At 43.3% G+C, this 18,413-nt stretch overlaps 1 protein-coding gene across 1 annotated transcript; it reads left to right on the forward strand.

Annotated features, from left to right (window-relative positions):
* The first annotated feature begins 104 nt into the window (after positions 1–104).
* SAP18 (Sin3A associated protein 18) lies at positions 105–14,235 on the forward strand. Its single transcript, XM_006085510.3, has 4 exons — positions 105–260; positions 377–486; positions 13,468–13,590; positions 13,827–14,235. The coding sequence occupies exons 1-4, from the start codon at positions 189–191 to the stop codon at positions 13,981–13,983; spliced, it is 462 nt and encodes a 153-aa protein (XP_006085572.1). The 5' UTR covers positions 105–188; the 3' UTR covers positions 13,984–14,235.
* The last annotated feature ends 4,178 nt before the right edge of the window (positions 14,236–18,413 follow it).

Below are 18,413 nucleotides of genomic sequence, written 5' to 3' on the forward strand. Positions count from 1 at the left end.
AGACGGCGCCGCCGGGTTCGCGCTCGCACGCGCAGGGCGCCGGAGCCAGGGACGCCCCGCCCCGCCCCGCCCCGCCCCGCCTGCCAGGTTCGCCGTAAAGCCTCGAGCTTCTCGCGAGACGCTTCATTCGCACGCTCGCTGCCGGGGTCGGAGGTCAGAGCGAGCTTCTCGGGGACCACTGGAGGAAGATGGCGGTGGAATCGCGCGTCACCCAGGAGGAAATTAAGAAGGAGCCGGAGAAGCCAATCGACCGGGAGAAGGTGAGGGGTCGGGATGAGGTGGCGGAGGGCTGGCGGGGCGCAGAGAGGGGCCCGCAGGCGGTCGGGATCCGCGCTGGCCGGCTTGCTTCAACCCTTGCCTTTCCTCCTGCCCGCAGACGTGCCCGCTGCTGCTGCGCGTCTTCACCACCAACAACGGGCGCCACCACCGCATGGACGAGTTCTCCCGCGGGAACGTGCCGTCCAGCGAGCTGCAGATCTACACCTGGTGAGCGGGCGGCGGCGGGGGCGGCGCGGGGCGGCGCGGGCGGCGGCGGGGGCGGGGGTTCCCGTGCCTGGGGAAGCCGCCTCCACTGGGGCCTGCGGGCGCCGCGCTCACAGTGAGGATTTGGCCGCCGAGTGAAAGGATTGGCCCGCCTTGTAACGCTTCGGCGTTTAATTGTGAACCCTTTGCGTTGAAAAGAATTGTGGCTGTTCTTTACGAAAATAGTTTGTAGACTGTTAAGAAGTGGTAGGCGCCCTTTAGGGGCTCCTGGTCGAGTAAATGATGCGGAGATAACAGGCTCATGGGAGCAGTGCTGTGCAGGGATGTGTTATCCTCAAAGAGCACTTTCACCTGAGGTTGAATCTTAGCTACCGTAGCATCCACACATAATCAACAAAACCCAGTGATTGCTGATCTGAGGCTGAACGGAAAGGCTGCTGCCCTTAATGTATATCCCTTGTGTACCTCGAGGCTGGCCAGGCATGGCACATACTGCAGACTACGTGGAATTCTTTGGTTTATCATAATGGCTTTTTAGTAACAGTAAAAGATATGATTATTTAAACTTTGTGTGTTGTGGTAACATTTGCCATTTAACTGTTTTGTTTTTTAAAAATATATTTTTATTTCAGAGCGGAAGGGAGAGAGAGATAGAAACATCAATGATGAGGAGAATCATTGATGGGCTGCCTCCTGCACGCCCCCCACATGTGCCCTTGACCAGAATGGCACCTAGGACCTTTCAGTCCGCAGGCCGAAGCCCCATCCACTGAGCCAAATCTGCCAGAGCTATATATATATTTTTTGAAAAGAAGGTGTAGTAAGGAAGGAAGCTCAATGGATGTATAGTAAGCTCAATCTAGTGAGTTTACTAGAGCAGATGAATACTAAATAAGATGTAAGGGTGAAAATGACCCTCTACTCCCAATCAAGAAAAAGGATTACAAAAAATTCTGCCCTAAACTGTCCATGAAATATAACCAAACAAGGAAAGACAGACAACTCCTATGCCTCAAAATGGTGCCGAAAGACATTCTGAAAGAGCTCTACCCAGAAGCAGTAATGAGAGAGATTAGTTAACAAAGCTTGGGAATTCTCAATTTGTAGAAGTGGGCTGAAGAGCTGTAATGTAGGCAGCCCTGAGACAAATCAAGGACAAAGGAGTGGAAATCAAGAGGAACCCAAGGCACTCTGTGGAGTTGGGGGAACAAGCCAGACGCCACAGAGGTGCTATCTCTCTTGTACTTGGGAGGTCATCAAACAGGTTATTGGAAGTGAATTACATAGGTCACTGTTTCAGGTTCAGCCAGAAAAATAGAACCAGTAGAAGCTATATATATTAAGAGATTTATTGCAAATTGGCTTACACCAAGCATGTCAAACTCGAGGCCCGCAGGCCACATGGGGCCCACAATGAATATTTTTGCGGCCCAGCCAATATAATGGTATGTAAGAAACATTGTAATAAAAATTTTGTAACTTAATTTTGACAATATCCTGTTATAACGTTTGCTAATGACTGATTACTATAATCATGTTGCATTCATTTCCCTTACACGCCTTACGCACAGGCGTACCATTTCTCTCCACTAATACTAGCAGCAAATATTTTAGCAGCCGATTGCCACGTCATTAGTTTTGTACTAACTTGTTTGGTGTGCGCAACAGGAAATATTTCGCTTTCGGAGAATAAGAAAAATAGGTTTATTTGCATTATGCTTATTAATTTGTGCAGTTATTCATTCAGTGTCTGGTAAGTTAATGTTCAAGAAAAATTAATTTTTATAATGTTCTATGATTTTATGTTATAGTTTTGTGGCCCACATAAACTTAAACCTTGTTTATTTGGCCCGTGTTAGCCTTTGAGTTTGACATGCTTGGCTTACACAATTGTAGTGCCTGAGCACCTAAATCCTAATCTGTAGGGCAGGCTATCTGGAAGCTGCAACTCTCAAACATGTGAGAAAGCTGTGTTTGAAGCCTGATAAGACCCTCCTAACTGATTGAATCAGGTGTGCTCATATTATCTGGAATAATCTCTTTAAAGTCTAACTGATGATAGACTTTAATCCCATATATAAAATACAGATGCTCCTTGACCTACCATGCGGTTATTGTAATGTCCCAATAAACCCATTCCCATCATAGTTGGAAATATAAATCGAAAATGCATTTAATACAGCTACACTGTAAAGTATTGGTTGTTTAACCTTGTGATCATGTCCTGTATGTCTGTACGTTACACAACACCTGAATTAGTGGGTTTTTTTGTTTTTAGGTGTTGTATTTTTTTTGTAATTTTTATTTATTGATTTTATTTATTTTTATTTGGTTTTTTTTTTTATTTTTTTCACATTCAATATTATTCTGTATTAGTTTCAGGTATACAACATAGTGGTTAGACAATCATATACTTTACAGAGTGGTCCCCCTGATATTTCAAGTACCCCCCCCCCCACCCGTACATAGCTATTAAAATATTATTTTCTCCCCTTGACCTCTCCCCAGCCACTCCCCCCCCCCCCCCAGCACATGACCTCGTTGTTCATTGGCTGAATTAGTGTTTGATTGAATAACTGGGAGCTTAAGTTCGCAGATTGACATATAAAAGTGACCCTCACAGTTAACCAGCAAAGACTTCAGCCCCAAGGGAGCTCTTGCATTCTTCACCCCTATACTCAGCTTTATTTCGTTGCTTTAAAATTATTATTAGCCTGGCCGGCATAGCTCAGTGGTTGAGCATTGACCTATGAACCAGGAGGTCATGGTTCAATTCCCGGTCAGGGCACATGCGCGGGTTGGGGCTCAATCCCCAGTTGGAGGCATGCAGAAGGCAGCCAATGGATGATTCTCATCATTGATGTTTCCATCTCTCTCTCCCTCTCTCTCTCCCTTCCTCTCTGAAATCAATAAAATTATTATTGTTTGTTAATCCTTACCCAAAGATTTTTTCCCCAAGGATTTTTAGAGAGACAGAGAGGGAGAAAGGGAGGAAGGAAGAGAGAAAGAAACATCCATGTGAGAGAGACACAGCAATTGGTGTCTCCTGCACTCACCCTGACCGGCACTGGGATTGAATTAGCAAACCAGGTATATGCCCTTGACAGGGAATTGAACTTGAGACCCTTTAGTGGGCGGGCCAACACTAACCACTGAGTTAGAGCTATTTTTTGTGTCTTTTTTTCTCCTTTTTTTTTTTTGAATATATTTTATTGATTTTTACAGAGAAGAAGGGAGAGGGATAGTTAAAAACATCCATGAGAGAGAAACATCAATCAGCTGCCTCCAACACACCCCCTACTGGGGATGTGCCCGCAACCAAGGTACATGCCCTTGACTGGAATCGAACCTGGGACCCTTCAGTCCACAGGCCGACGCTCTATCCACTGAGCCAAACCGGTAGGGCCTCCTTTTTTATGCTTGTTTTTTTTGTTTTGTACTCAAGCTTTAGACTAGTGGTCAGAAAGCAACACTTGGCACTCCTCCACCTATTGGTCTGGGAAGATAGTCCTCAGCAGGTCGGAAGCTTGTGGAGGACTCACACTGTCAGAACTCATAAAAGGTGTGAGCGGAATTCCCCAAGTTCATTATGAGCAAGATGACAATATGGAAAATGTTTTTAGAAAAGAAGACAGAATCCTTTCTGGTACAGTTAAATATATATTGTGTACCAGGGAGTAATTGATTACAATAAACAGCATCAGAATATCGGGTTACCTCCAAGACGTTAAAAAAAAACCACTCTGGCTTCAGACTTCATGCCAACATTGGAGATCACTGCGGACGAAGTTAAAATAACTAGGGTTGCAGAATAGAATTTGAACTCTGACAAAGTAAAAATAAGCTACGAAAGTACAAGATGAGAGGAAGAGTAAACAGAATCTCTGATGTTTTACAATTCCTTCAATTTGACTTCAGTTTTTCTTCTATTAATTTCAAATTAAAGTAAACCTAATTTGTTAAAAAAATATGTATAATATCTGATGAGCCCTGTATTAGTCAAGTATTATCAAGTATTAATACTTAATATTATCAAGTATTATAGCATTGTGTGTATGTATAAAAAGATGCCTAGAATGATGTTAATCTGGCTATTTCATGTTGGTGAGATTTGGCATATAATTTATTGCATTCTTGCATATGGCTTTTCTTTCCCTATTTGTTTGTTTTTTTATTGATTTCAGAGAGAAAGGGAGAGCGAGAGAAACATCAATGATGAGAGAGAATCACTGATCAGCTACCTCCTGCATACCCCACACTGAGGATTGAGCCCACAAGCCGGGCATGTGTCCTGACCGGGAATGGAACTGTGAACTCTGGGTTCATAGGTTGAGCCATGCCAACCCGGCATCCTTCCCCCTTTATTATTATTTTTTAAATTTATTTTCCCTTTATTGATTAAGATATTACAAATGTGTCCTTATCCCCCCAATGTCCTCTCATCCTCCCACTCCTGCCCTCACACTCACCCCCTGTTGTCCACATCCATGGCTTATGCTTATATGCATGCATACAAGTCCTTTGGTTGATCTCTCCCCCTCACCCACACCCTCCCCTACCTTCCCTCTGAGTTTTGAGCATCTGATTGATGCTTCTCGGTCTCTACATCTGTTTTTGTTCATTGGTTTATATTGTTCATTACAATCCACAAATGAGTGAGAGCATGTGATATTGATCTTTCTCTGACTGACTTATTTCACTTAGCATAATGCTCTCCAGCTCCATCCATGCTGTTGCAAATGGTAGGAGTTCCTTCCTTTTTATAGCAGCATAGTATTCCATTGTGTAGATGTACCACAGTGTTTTAATCCATTCATCTGCTGATGGGCATTTAGGCTGATTCCAAATCTTAGCTATTGTAAATTGTGCTGCTATGAACATAGGGGTGCATATATCCTTTCTGATTGGTGTTTGTTTTCTTGGGATATATTCCTAGAAGTGGAATCACTGGGTCAAATGCAAGTTCCATTTTTAGTTTTTTGAGGAAACTCCATACTGTTCTCCACAGTGGCTGCACCAGGTTTGCATTCCCACCAGCAGTGAACGAGGGTTCCTTTTTCTCCACATCCTTGCCAGCATTGGTCATTTGTGGATTTGTTGATGATAGGTGTGAGATGGTACCTCATTGTCGTTTTCATTTGCATCTCTCAGATGATTAGTGACTTTGAGCATGTTTTCATATGTCTCTCAGCCTTCTGTATGTCTTCTTTCAAAAAGTGTTTATTTAGGTCCGTTGCCCATTTTTTGATTGGATTGTTTATCTTCCTTTTGTTAAGTTGTATGAGTTCCTCGTAAATGTTGGAGATTAAACCTTTATCAGCGATACCATTGGCAAATATGTTCTCCCATGCAGTGGGTTTTCTTATTGTTTTGTTGATGGTTTCTTTTGCTGTGCAGAAGCTTTTTATTTTGATATAGTCCCATTTGTTAATTTTCCCTTTAGTTTCCATTGCCCTAGGAGCTGTGTCAGTGAAGAAATTCCTTTGGCATATATCTGAGATTTTGCTGCCTGTGGATTCCTCTAATATTTTTATGGTTTCCCGTCTTACGTTTAAGTCCTTTATCCATTTTGAGTTTATTTTTGTGTATGGTGTAAGTTGGTGGTCTAGTTTCATTTTTTTGCATGTGTCTGACCAAATTTCCCAGCACCATTTATTGCAGAGACTGTCTTAACTTCATTGTATGCTCTTGCCTCCTTTGTCAAATATTAATTGAGGATAGTGGTTTGGGTCGATTTCTGGGTTCTCTATTCTATTCCATTGGTCTATATGTCTGTTCTTGTGCCAGTACCAGGCAATTTTGAGAACAGTGGCTTTGTAATACAGCTTGATATCTGGTATTGAGATCCCACCTACTTTGTTCTTCTTTCTCAGGATCGCAGCAGCTATTCGGGGTGTTTTTTTTATTCCAGATGAATTTTTGGAGCGTTCTTTCTAGACCTGTGAAATATGCTGTTGGTATTTTAATGGGGAGTGCATTGGATCTATAGATTGCTTTGGGTAGTATGGACATTTTGATGATGTTGATTCTACCAATCCATGAACACGGTATGTTCTTCCATCTGTTTATGTCTTCCTCTATCTCTTTTCAATGTCCTGTAGTTTTCTGTGTAGAGGTCTTTTACCTCCTTAGTTAAGTTTATTCCTAGGTATCTTAATTTTTTTGGTGCAGTGGTAAATGGGATTATTTTTTAAAATTTCTCTTTCTGTAAGTTCACTATTGGCGTATAAAAATGCCATAGATTTCTTGGCGTTAATTTTGTATCCTGCTACATTGCCAAATTCATTTTTTAGGTCTAATAATTTTTTGATGGAGTCTTTAGGGTTTTCTAAGTACAATATCATGTCATTTGCGAATAATGACAGTTTTACTTCTTCTTTTCCAATTTGGATGCCTTTTATTTCTTCTTCTTGTCTGATCGCTTTGGCTAGCACTTCCAGTACTATGTGGAACATGAGTGTTGAAAGTGGGCATCCCTGTCTTGTTCCTGTTCTTACGGGAAATGGTTTTAGTTTTTGCCCATTGAGTATGATGTTGGCTGTGGGTTTGTCATATAAGGCTTTTATTATGTTGAGGTATGATCCCTCTATTCCCACTTTGCTGAGCGTTTTTATCAGAAAAGGGTGTTGGACTTTGTCAAATGCCTTTTCTGCATCAATCAATATGATTATGTGATTTTTGTCTCTCAATTTGTTTATGTGATGTATCACGTTTATTGATTTGCGGATATTATACCAGCCTTGCATTCCTGGAATAAATCCCACTTGGTCATGGTGTATGATCTTTCTAAGGTACTGCTGGATCCGATTTGCTAGAATTTTGTTGAGGATTTTAGCATCTATGTTCATCAGGGATATTGGCCTGTAATTCTCTTTCTTTGTGGTGTCTTTATCTGGTTTTGGGATTAGGGTAATGCTGGCTTCATAGAAAGAGCTTGGAAGTGTGCCTTCCTCTTGAATTTTTTGGAATAGTCTGAGAAGGATTGGCTTTAGTTCTTCTTTGAATGTTCGGTAAAACTCCCCTGTGAAGCCATTTGGTCCAGGGCTTTTGTTTGCTGAAGGTTTTTGATTACTGTTTCAATTTCATCAGTAGTTATTGGCCTATTCAGGTTTTTTGATTCTTCCTGATTGAGTTTTGGAAGCTTGTATTTTTCTAGGAATGTGTCCATTTCATCGAGGTTGTCCAGTTTGTTGGAGTAGAGTTGTTCGTAGTATTTTTTGACAATCCTTTGTATATCGGTGGCGTCAGTTGTTACTTCACCTCTTTCATTTCTGATTTTGTTATTTGGGTCCTCTCTCTTTGTTTCTTGGTGAGCCTGGCGAGAGGTTCATCAATCTTGTTAATCCTTTCAAAGAACCAGCTCTTGGTTTCATTGATCTTTTGTATTGTTTTTTTGGTCTCTATGTCGTTTATTTCTGCTCTGATCTTTATTATTTCCTTCCTTCTGGATACTGTGGGCTTTTCTTGTTGCTCTGTTTCTAACTCTTTGAGTTGTAGGGTTAGATCGTTTATTACCAGTTTTTCTTGTTTTTTGAGGTAGGCCTGTAGAGCTATGAACTTCCCTCTCAGGACTGCTTTCATTGTGTCCCATAGATTTTGGATTGTTGTGTTTTCATTGTCATTCGTTTCCAGGATGCTTTTTATTTCTTTGATTTCTCTGGTAACCCAGTCATTGTTTAATAGCATGCTATTTAGCCACCAAATGTTTGATTTTTTTCAATGTTTTTATTGTAGTTGGTTTCTAGTTTTATGCCATTGTGATCTGAGAAGATGCTTGTTATGATTTCTATTCTCTTGAATTTGAAGAGACTTTGCCTGTGTCTCAATATATGGTCTATCTTTGAAAATGTCCCATATGCACTGGAGAAGAATGTATATTCTGTTGCTTTGGGGTGAAATATTCTGAAGATGTCGATTAAGTCCATCTGATGTGAGTCATTTAGGATTGCTGTTTCTTTGCTGATTTTTTGTTTAGAGGATTTATCCAGTGGTGTCAGTGGGGTATTAAAGTCCCCTACCATGACTGTATTGCTATCGATCTCTCCCTTAATATCTTCCAGAAGTTGTTTTATGTATTTGGGTGCTCCTGTATTGGGTGCATATATGTTTACCAGAGTTATATCTTCTTGTTGAATTGCTCCCTTTAGTATTATGTAGTGGCCTTCCTTATCTCTTGTTATGACCTTTACTTTGAGGTCTATTTTGTCAGATATAAGTATCGCAACCCCAGCTTTTTTCTCATTTCCATTTGCCTGAAAAAATTTTTTCCATCCCTTCACTCTCAGTCTGTGTTCTGCGGTGGGTCTCTTGCAGACAGCAAATATATGGGTCATGTTTTCTTATCCATTCAGCTACCCTGTGTCTTTTGATTGGAGCATTTAATCCATTTACATTTAATGTTGTTATTGAAAAGTACTTGTTTATGGTCATTTTTATTCTTAATGTTTGTGTTTCTTCTTGTCTTCCTGTTTCTTCTTTTTACAGCAGTCCCTTTAGCATTTCTTGCATTGCTGGCTTGGTGGTAATAAACTCTCTTAGCCCTTTTTTGTCTGTGAAGCTCCTGATTCCACCTTCAATTTTGAATGATAGCCTTGCTGGGTATAGTATTCTTGGATTCATTCCCTTGCTTTGCATTACTTTGTATATTTCATTCCATTCCCTTCTTGCCTGGTGTGTTTCTGTTGAGAAGTCAGCTGATATTCTAATAGGAGATCCCTTGTAGGTAACTTTCTGTCTCTCTCTGGCAGCCTTTAAGATTCTTACTTTGTCCTTGGTGTTTGCCAATTTAATTATGATGTGTCTTGGTGTTGGTCTTTTGGGGTTCATCTTATTTGGCACTCTATGTGCTTCTTGGACTTGTGTAGTTTTTTTCTTGCCAGTATCAGGGAAGTTTTCTGTCATTATTTCTTCAAATAGGTTTTCTATTCCTTGCTTCTCCTCCTCTCCTTCTGGTACCTCTATTAAGTGAATGTTGTTTCATTTTGCGTTGTCCCAAAGCTCCCTTAGGCTCTCCTCTTGCTTTTTAAGTTTTTTTTCCAGTTGCTCCTGTGTTTGTGTGTTTTTTTCTACCTTCTAATTCGCTGATGCGGTCCTCAGCCTCTTCTAGTCTGCTGTTTAAGCCTTCCATTGTGTTCTTTATTGCAGCTATGTCGTACTTCATTTCCTCTTGGTTCCTTTTCATTTTGGTGACGTTCTCATTCAGCTCCTTATAATTCTCATTGAGTTGTGTGTATTTGTCATCCAGCCGTTTGAGCATCCTTATAACCATTACTCTGAATTTTTTCTCTGATAAGTTAGTAGCCTCAATTTCATTTAACTCCCTTTCTGGTGAATCCTCTTTTTCTTTCCTTTGTGGATTGCTTTTTTTGTCTTCCCATGTTTTGCTGTAATGTTTTAATTGTAGCTCCGATTGCTTTGCTACCCAGTTTCTTTTGGGTATGGTGCTACTGGTGTGACCTCTCAGGTCTCCTGGGCTTGGTAGTCTAGTGTAGCTCCCTACTTGAGCTATTTGGGTTCTCTTGATGTAGGCCTGTGAGCTGGAAAGGCACAACTGAGGTGTCTAGAAGTCAGCTGCTGTGGAGGGGATGTCTCTATTTTTGCTGTCTTGTGCCCTTGGTTGAAATCACGTGTGCCCAGTGGGGACTCACAGTGGCACCCAGGAACCGTCTGTTGGGGTGGTGGGGCTCAGGAGGCCTGTGTTCTGGAAAGGCGTGACTGTGGTGTCCAGAGTTCTATAGTTGTGGGGTGGGCAGACTCAGCTTTTGCTGCTGCCTCCGTGGTTGGATACACGCAATTCCAGCGGCAATTCACAGGGGCACCTGTGGTGTGTTTGCCAGCAGGGTGTACTGACACACTCTGAAGGGCCTTGGCACTGAAGTCACTGGATTGCAGTGTCTGTGGGCAGGTATCCCAGAAGAGGGAATTCAGCGTTCCTACAGCCCAGCAGTGCACCCCTGTTTGTTTAAGTGTGTGTCCAGCGGGGCTCACAGCGGGACCCCAGAGCTGCCTGTGGAGCGGTGGTTTTGGGAGTCCTGCACGCTGGAAAAGCATGCACCTGTAGTGTCCAGAGTTCTGCAGCTGTGGGGTGGGGAAACTCAGTTTTTGCTGATGTACCTGTGGTGGATAGGCGCGCATTCCCAGTGCTGGTACACAGGAGCACCCGCAGTGAGTTTGCTAGCGCAGGCGCACTAAAGCACTCTGAAGGGCCCTGGCACGCTTAATCGAGGCGTCTTTGGGCTGGTATCCAGGATGGGTGAATTCAGAATTTCTACTGCCCAGGGGAGTGCGTCCCTATCTGTCCAAGATCGGACCCAGCGGAGGCTCACTGCGGCTTCCCAAAGTGCCCTGTGGATAGATGGGCTCAGGGGGAATGAGCAACTGTGGCAGTGCCTTTGCTGGGTGCTGAGCTCTGACGCACTCTGAGGGACCCTGGCGCTGAAGGGCCCTGGTGCTTAAGTTGCGCAGCTGGGTGTGTGTGGGCAGTTAATCAGGCAGAGGGAATTCAGAGTTTCTACTGGGGGGCAGTGCGCCTGTGTCTGTACAAAAATCACACCCAGTTGGGGCTTACAGTGACTCCCAAGAGAAGTCTATGGAGTGGTGTGCCTCGGAGACCTGTGGGCTGGAGATGCACGAATGCGATGTTGGAGGTCTGCTGCTGGGAAGGGGTGGCTGCACTTACTGCTGCGGGCTTGGTGCTCCTTTGGGGGTGGAGATCCCAGGGTCTGTGAGTCTGCGGGTGGGCAGCAAGATTTTGGCTGGAGTGGCTGCTGGGTCGCGGGCAGTATCCCAGGCCTGTCTGAGTGGTGGTGCTGATGAGTTCCTAGAAGAGGCCGCTCTCCCCTTCAAGATGGCATGGGCTCCGTCCTTCCCCCTTTAAATAACATGTTTCAAATTGGGAAAGGCGGTCTTGCCCATCTTCTCACCCTTTGCTGAGGCTGCAGAAAAGTGGCTTTGGGCCCAGAGCATTTCCTTGCAAAGAGATAAAAGAGCCCTCACAAGCCCATGCTGGCCTATCTTTTTGTGAGTCTCTTTTCCTGTTCTGGATTTGATGTGTGTTCTTTGTTCTGCTTAAGCATCATATGGCACCTACCCAACCCCACTGCTGTATCCAGGATCTTTCACCTGCAACACAAGAGGCATGCATAGAGACCACCTCTCTGCATTGGCTGCAGGGTGAGACCTGCTGGCAGTGGGGGACCTGCATGCATCACTTATTGAAGTGGATCTTGCTTGTCTTTTAGTGCAGTGGTCGCCAACCTTTCGGACCTCATAGACTACCAGTGGTCCATGGATCACCGGTTGGCGCCTGCTGTTTTAGTGCACATAAAGTGTTGTTCATGTTTTTCTTGGCAACCTGCACACCATGGAGTGGGGTGATATCCTGGGCTGCTGCATCTGGTGGTGGATGTTGTTATGCTCTTTGCTGCCCTCTACAAAATGGGACTCCTCCCCAAAGTTGGAAACAGGTGTTGCTTGCTTGACATGTTTTATACAAAAAGAGAAACTTAAAAAAACACACAAAAAAACAGAGACAGATGAATAGAAGTCAACATATAGAGTTAATTAATGAGAGGTTGAAATAATAAAAACAGTAATGGTGGAAATGGAGAGAAAAATAGATTTGACCTGTATTTAGGAGGTTAAACAATACAATAGAGATTTGAAGAATTAGTGCTTAGGTTTATGACCTGGGCAACTAAGTGGGTGATGGTAGTTTTGATGGTAATATGCGAGGAAGAGTATGTTTTGTGGGGAATTCTGTTTTGTTCTGTTCTGGGCATATGAAAGATTTGGCCACAGCGAGTGGACGATGACGTAGTCATCCTGGATGTTTTCACTCTCTGTGGTTAAAACCATGGTTTTATTTGAGTATGATGTAGTGTGGAGATTTGTAAATACGTGCAAAGTTAAAACTAACTGACCTGTTGGGCATTTGACTCCCTGCTTGATGATGTATTTTAGAAATTTCTTAAAAAAAAAAAAATATTTTATTGATTTCAGAGAGGAAAGGAGAGGGAGAGAAAGAAACATCAAGGATGAGAATCATTGATCAACTGCCTCCTGCATGCCCCCTACTTGGTATTGAGCCTGCAACCCAGGCATGTGCCCTTGACCAGAATTGAACCTGGGACCCTTCAGTTCGCAGACCAATGCTCTATCACTGAGCCAAACCAGCTAGGGCTAGATTTCTTATTCTTTATCAGTGCCTGGTGTCCTTGAGTCATTTTATAGTGCCCTATTAGGCAAAATGTTCCAAGTTCCAGGTCATCCATTTCATTTTCCCAGTTGTGATGAAAGAACACAATATAAAAATTTATATTGATTTGTTACTATTTCCAAGATGCTTATCTTTTAAAAGATTTTTTCCAGATTATGTCATATTAACTCAAAAGACAATATTAAGTTCTGTGTTTCAGATAAATATGTGCAGGGCAAGAATATATATTGTGAAAGGAACCTGTGCTTTGTCAAAATTTTCCTGTTTCATCTGCTTCTGGGCTCCATCTATTGTAAAACTCACCATAAGATTCCTTCTTAGGAAAAACACTGCACATCTTCATGAAAATACTTTCCTGTCACATTCATTCCAGTGTGCATTCCAATTCCAGAGATTCTAAATGTGGGAAAGTATGTGTCCTGGAAATAATGAAACAATTATTTTAAGTGTTTGGATTAATTTGGAATAGTTACCATTAAAGGGGTAAATCACTAGGCCAATAAGGTGATAGCATATATAATTCTGAAGTCTCTGTTAACAATAACAGCCTGACTTTAATTCATCAAAATTTCAAATATTGAGGCTGGTAAGGGGAATATTTGGGGGACAAGTAGTATTATTAGATGTTTTAAAATTAACTGAAGCATAAAACCATGACAGTTTCTGACATAAATCGCAATTCAGACACAATTAACTCTTTGTATGTCTATATCCTTGATACATTATTGCTGATTAATGAAATATAATGTCTTTTTTAAAAAATTCAGGATGGATGCCACCTTGAAAGAACTGACTAGTTTAGTAAAAGAAGTCTACCCAGAAGCTAGAAAGAAGGGCACACACTTCAACTTTGCAATTGTTTTTACGGATATTAAAAGACCTGGTTATCGGTAGGTAACTTTATTTTTAGTTCCTATAATGTCTTTTCCCTTTTGATATATTTTAACTGATGGGGGTAACCTCTTTAGTGAATCTGATTAGTGGAAGGAATATAGATTTGTATTATCTTAATATCTGGTTTATTGTGCTGTAAGATAATGGAGCAGATCCAGTTCCATGTTCACTGTGTAGTATGTATGGAGCTGCATGATTTGTGAAACATTAACAGTTGGTTTCCTTCCTGCAGGGTGAAGGAGATTGGCAGCACCATGTCCGGGAGAAAGGGGACTGATGATTCCATGACCCTGCAGTCCCAGAAGTTTCAGATAGGAGATTATCTGGACATAGCGATCACCCCTCCGAATCGGGCACCACCTCCTTCAGGGCGCATGAGGCCATATTAAATTTTATTGACTATTTCTTGAGTTTATTTTCATTCAGTTATGTAAAACAAATTTACGCTTTTTCCTCCCCTTTTTATTGCCATTAAGCCTTTAAACTTTAAACAAATTGTAATGCATTTATTTAGGAGTTAGGTTTGGCTGTGCTATGGTATGAATAGTAATAGAAAGTCCATGTTTCAAGTCCTTCTATAAAATATGAAGTGCTCTTAGCATTCTATGTAAAACTGTTGTTAAATATACATGTGCAATCAACCTGAGTGTGAAAATTAATGGAGGCATGGGAACTGGGTTTGAGTATTTGGGGTTTGTGCTGAGTAGTGGAGGATAGTGAGCTTAATGCCAAGTGGGGTAGAACAAGAAAGCCATCTATGCTAATAAAAGGGTAATATGCTAATTAGGGCAGACATCCATCCAGACAGCCACAGCCGCTGCGAGGCCCGGGGCTCAGGCCTCGCAGCCGCCGTGGCCAGCAGTGGCAGCAGCAGCAGGGTGATGGGGGCGGCACCTTCCCCTGATCATCCTGGTTGCCTCACACAGAGGAAGGCCAGACTGTGGCAGTAGGACATCCCCTGAGGGGACCCCCCCCCATGCACGAATTTTCGTGCACCAGGTCTCTACTAGGATTATATTAATTAAACTAGAGACCCGGTGCACAAAAATTTGTGCACTGGGGGCGGGGGGGGGTCCCCTCAGCCCGGCCTGTGCCCTCTCACAGTCTGGGACCCCTCAGGGGATGACCACCTGCTGGCTGAGGCCTGCTCCCCGGGGGATTGGGCCTAAGCTGGCAATCAGACATCCCTCTGGCAGCCCGGCAGCCCTCGGGGGATGTCCACTTGCCAGCGGGGAGCAGACCTAAGCTGCAGTCGGACATCCTTAGCGCTGCTTAGGAGGCAGGAGAGGCTCCCACCACCACCGCTGTACTGGCAGCCATCAGACTGGCTCGTGGCTGAGCAGAGCTCCCCCATGTGGCAGTGCACTGACCACCAGAGTGCAGCTCCTGCATTGAGCGTCTGCCCCCTGGTGGTCAGTGTGTGTCGTAGTGACCAGTCATTCTCAGTCTTTCTGCTGTTAGAGTCAATTTGCATATTACCCTTTTACCATATAGGATAGAGGCCTGGTGCACAGGTGGGGGCCGGCTGGTTTGCCCTGAAGGGTGTCCCGGATCAGGGTGAGGGTCCCGCTTGGGTGCCTGGCCAGCCTGGGTGAGGGGCTGATGGCTGTTTGCAGCTGGTCACACCCCCTTCAGGGTGGGGGTCCCCACTGGGGTGCCTGGCCAGTCTGGGTGAGGGGCTGAGGGCCGTTTTCAGGCTGGCCTGCGAATGAAGCTCCCAGCCTCTTTTTTTCTTTCTTTTCTTTTTTTTTATTCTGGGATTTATTTACCTTCTATAATTGAAACTCTGTTGCCTTCACTGGCGCTCCCAGCTCTGAGGCCGCGGCTGGCTGAAAGCAGGTATCTGGCTTCTATAATTGAAACTTTGTTGCTTTTGGAGCTGTTGCTTCAGGAGCTTAGAGCCGGGCCGCGGCAGGCGGGGAACCTTGGCTTCCTCCATCACTGGAGCAAGCAAACCTCCTGCTCGCTTCAGCTGTGTGGCTGCCGGCCGCCATCTTTGTTGGCAGTTAATTTGCATATCTCACTAATTAGCCAATGGGAAACGTATCGGAGGTACGGCTAATTACTCTTTTTGTCTTTTATTAGATAGGACTAGAGGCCCGATGCACAAAATTCATGCAAGAGTAGGCCTTCCCCCAGATGCCAGCACCAACTTCCCTCTAAAACCCGGGCTTCCCTCAGGCCGCCGGCAGGCACTTGGGACCTGGGCTTCCCTTGCAGCCCTGGTTTTATCCAGAAGGACATCCGGTCTAATTAGCTTATTACACTTTTAGTATTATAGATAGCATGAGTTTGTGGCCTAGACAAGGGTGTGGAGTTAGAAAAAGGTTCTCTCTGCCTGAGCATGGCAGCAGAGGCATTTTGGAAGTTTGAGCTGATGCAACTTGAAGAACTTGTGATTGAAGAAATCGGCCTGCCTGAATCATGGCACAGTCAAAATACAACTCTTCAAAAAGCTAGAGAAGAGACTGGGTGCCACAGTGAGGGCTTTTTATGTTTTAAAGATGGGGAGGACAGGAAGCAGGGTTAGAACTTAAGGTAAACCTTCCACCCTTATCCTGAAGAAAATCTGAAAATGGAAGAGGAATCAAGGCCAAGTGAGAAGTGCCAGAAATGAGGTCAAGTTGGGTAAGGGATATTCACACATCCTGCTAAATGCTTATAAGTGAAGACAGTTGTCTCCCCTTCTCTGTCAGGGACACTTTCCAAGACTCCCAGTGGATACCTAAAATACCAGAGAGTACTGAGCCCTATGTATACTGTCTTTTCCTATACATTCATACCTGTGATAAAGTTTAATTGGTAAACTAGGGAGAGTATGAGATTAATAACTATACTAATAAATAGGACAGTTGTAACGTACTGTAATAAAGTTATGTGAATGTGGCATTATTAAGTAAAATACAGGTTACTTAAACACAAGCACTATAATTGATAACTGAGAAATCAGCTGATACACTTGACAAATGTCAGCCATTATTTAATTTTTTTTTTTTTATTGATTTCAGAGAGGAAGGGAAAGAGATAGAAATATCAATGATGAAAGAATCATTGATTGACTGCCTCCTGCATGCTCCCTACTGGGGATCAAGCCCACAACCTGGGGTTATGCCCTGACTGGGAAATGAATTGTGACCTCCTGGTTCATGTGTTGATGCTCTCTACCACTGAGTCACGTTGGCCAGGCAAAGGTCAGTCTTAAAATCTTGTCATTCTGTGGAATTGGCTTCTCTGCTGCAAAGTAAGTTAACAGGTAGCAAAGGTAAGCCTGGAACTAGATCCAGTGTCTTTTTTGTTGTTAATCCTCACCCAAGTATATTTTTCCATTGATTTTCAGAGAGTGGAAGCAGGGGAGAGAGACAGAGAGAAACATGAGAGAGACATCGATTGGTTGCTTCCTGCACATGCCCTGACGGGCCAGGGATTGAGAGGTACATGCCCTTGACCAGAATTGAACCTGGGACTCTTCAGTCTGCAGGCCAGTGCTCTATCCACTGTGTCAAACTAGCTAGGGCTCCAGTGCCTCTTAAACACTAGTTTACCCCAAGCCAACTTTATATATATATATATATATATATATATATATATATATATATATATATATATATATATATATATATATATATATATATATATATGTCCCCACAGAGAGAGAGTGTGTGTGTGTGTGTGTGTCGCGCGTCGCTAGCTAATGAGATGAGATATGCAACACTCAACCACTGAGCCACACCAGCTGGGCCCCTTTGGAGTTTTGAGTTCCAGCACATCCATCCTATATAATAAAAGGCTAATATGCAAATTGTCCCCACAGGCAGGAGTTTCACTGACCCTGAGTTAGATGTGCGCTGGCCACCAGGGGGTGGCGCAGAATATGGCAGGCATCAGCAATGAGGCGCTGCTGGTCCCAATGGGCCTCAATGAGAGCAGGACTGTGATGGGATGGTGGAACAGGTGAGGGGGCGAGGCCCCGACTGCCTCACCAGTTGCCCCAGATAGGCCGATTGCCGGCCAGGCCTAGAGACCCTATCCCTCTAGTTGTCTATAATACCATCTCAGTTTTCTCAGCGGGTACATGAACTTGGTATTTTCAGTTATTAACCAGATCCTCCATAGGGAGTCTAGACATTAAGTATATATTCAAATTTTACAAAATGTAACAGTAAATTCAATGAACCCAGACTATCTCTGTACTTAAAACCAAATTTTAAAAAACTGTCTTTGTGAAACTGAAGGCAACACCCTAAAACTAAGCTTATCATAGTTACAATTTTGAGTGCTTAGCTGTGCCAGATTCTGTGCTAAGGAACTTAGTGTGAATTGTCTCATTTACCTTCATTGAGCTACAATGACTAGTTTCCAACCTGCAGATGAAATTAAGACCTGCTTTAATAGGTCACAAGGGAGGCATATAAACCTATGTAACCAATAATAGATTAATTGAAACTACGTTTCCAAAAAATAGTGTTCTTTCATAGTTTCTCTGACCAACTCACTGCAGTCTTGCATCCACTCACACTACAGTGACACTGCTCCAGTAGGAAAGTTATCCTCTGCATTGTAAATTTCAGTCAAGGGACCTAGAGTTGTGGACCTGTTCTAGTTTGGGTTTTTTTTTAAATATATTTTATTGATTTTTTACAGAGAGGAAGGGAGAGGGATAGAGTTAGAAACATCGATGAGAAACACCGATCAGCTGCCTCCTGCACACTCGCTACTGGGGATGTGCCTGCAACCAAGGTACATGCCCTTGACTGGAATTGAACCTGGGACCCTTGAGTCTGCAGGCTGACGCTCTATCCACTGAGCCAAACCAGCTAGG

The sequence above is a fragment of the Myotis lucifugus genome, unplaced genomic scaffold (genome assembly GCF_000147115.1).
Source record: "Myotis lucifugus unplaced genomic scaffold, Myoluc2.0 scaffold_19, whole genome shotgun sequence".
In the NCBI taxonomy this organism is placed as follows: Eukaryota; Metazoa; Chordata; class Mammalia; order Chiroptera; family Vespertilionidae; genus Myotis; species Myotis lucifugus.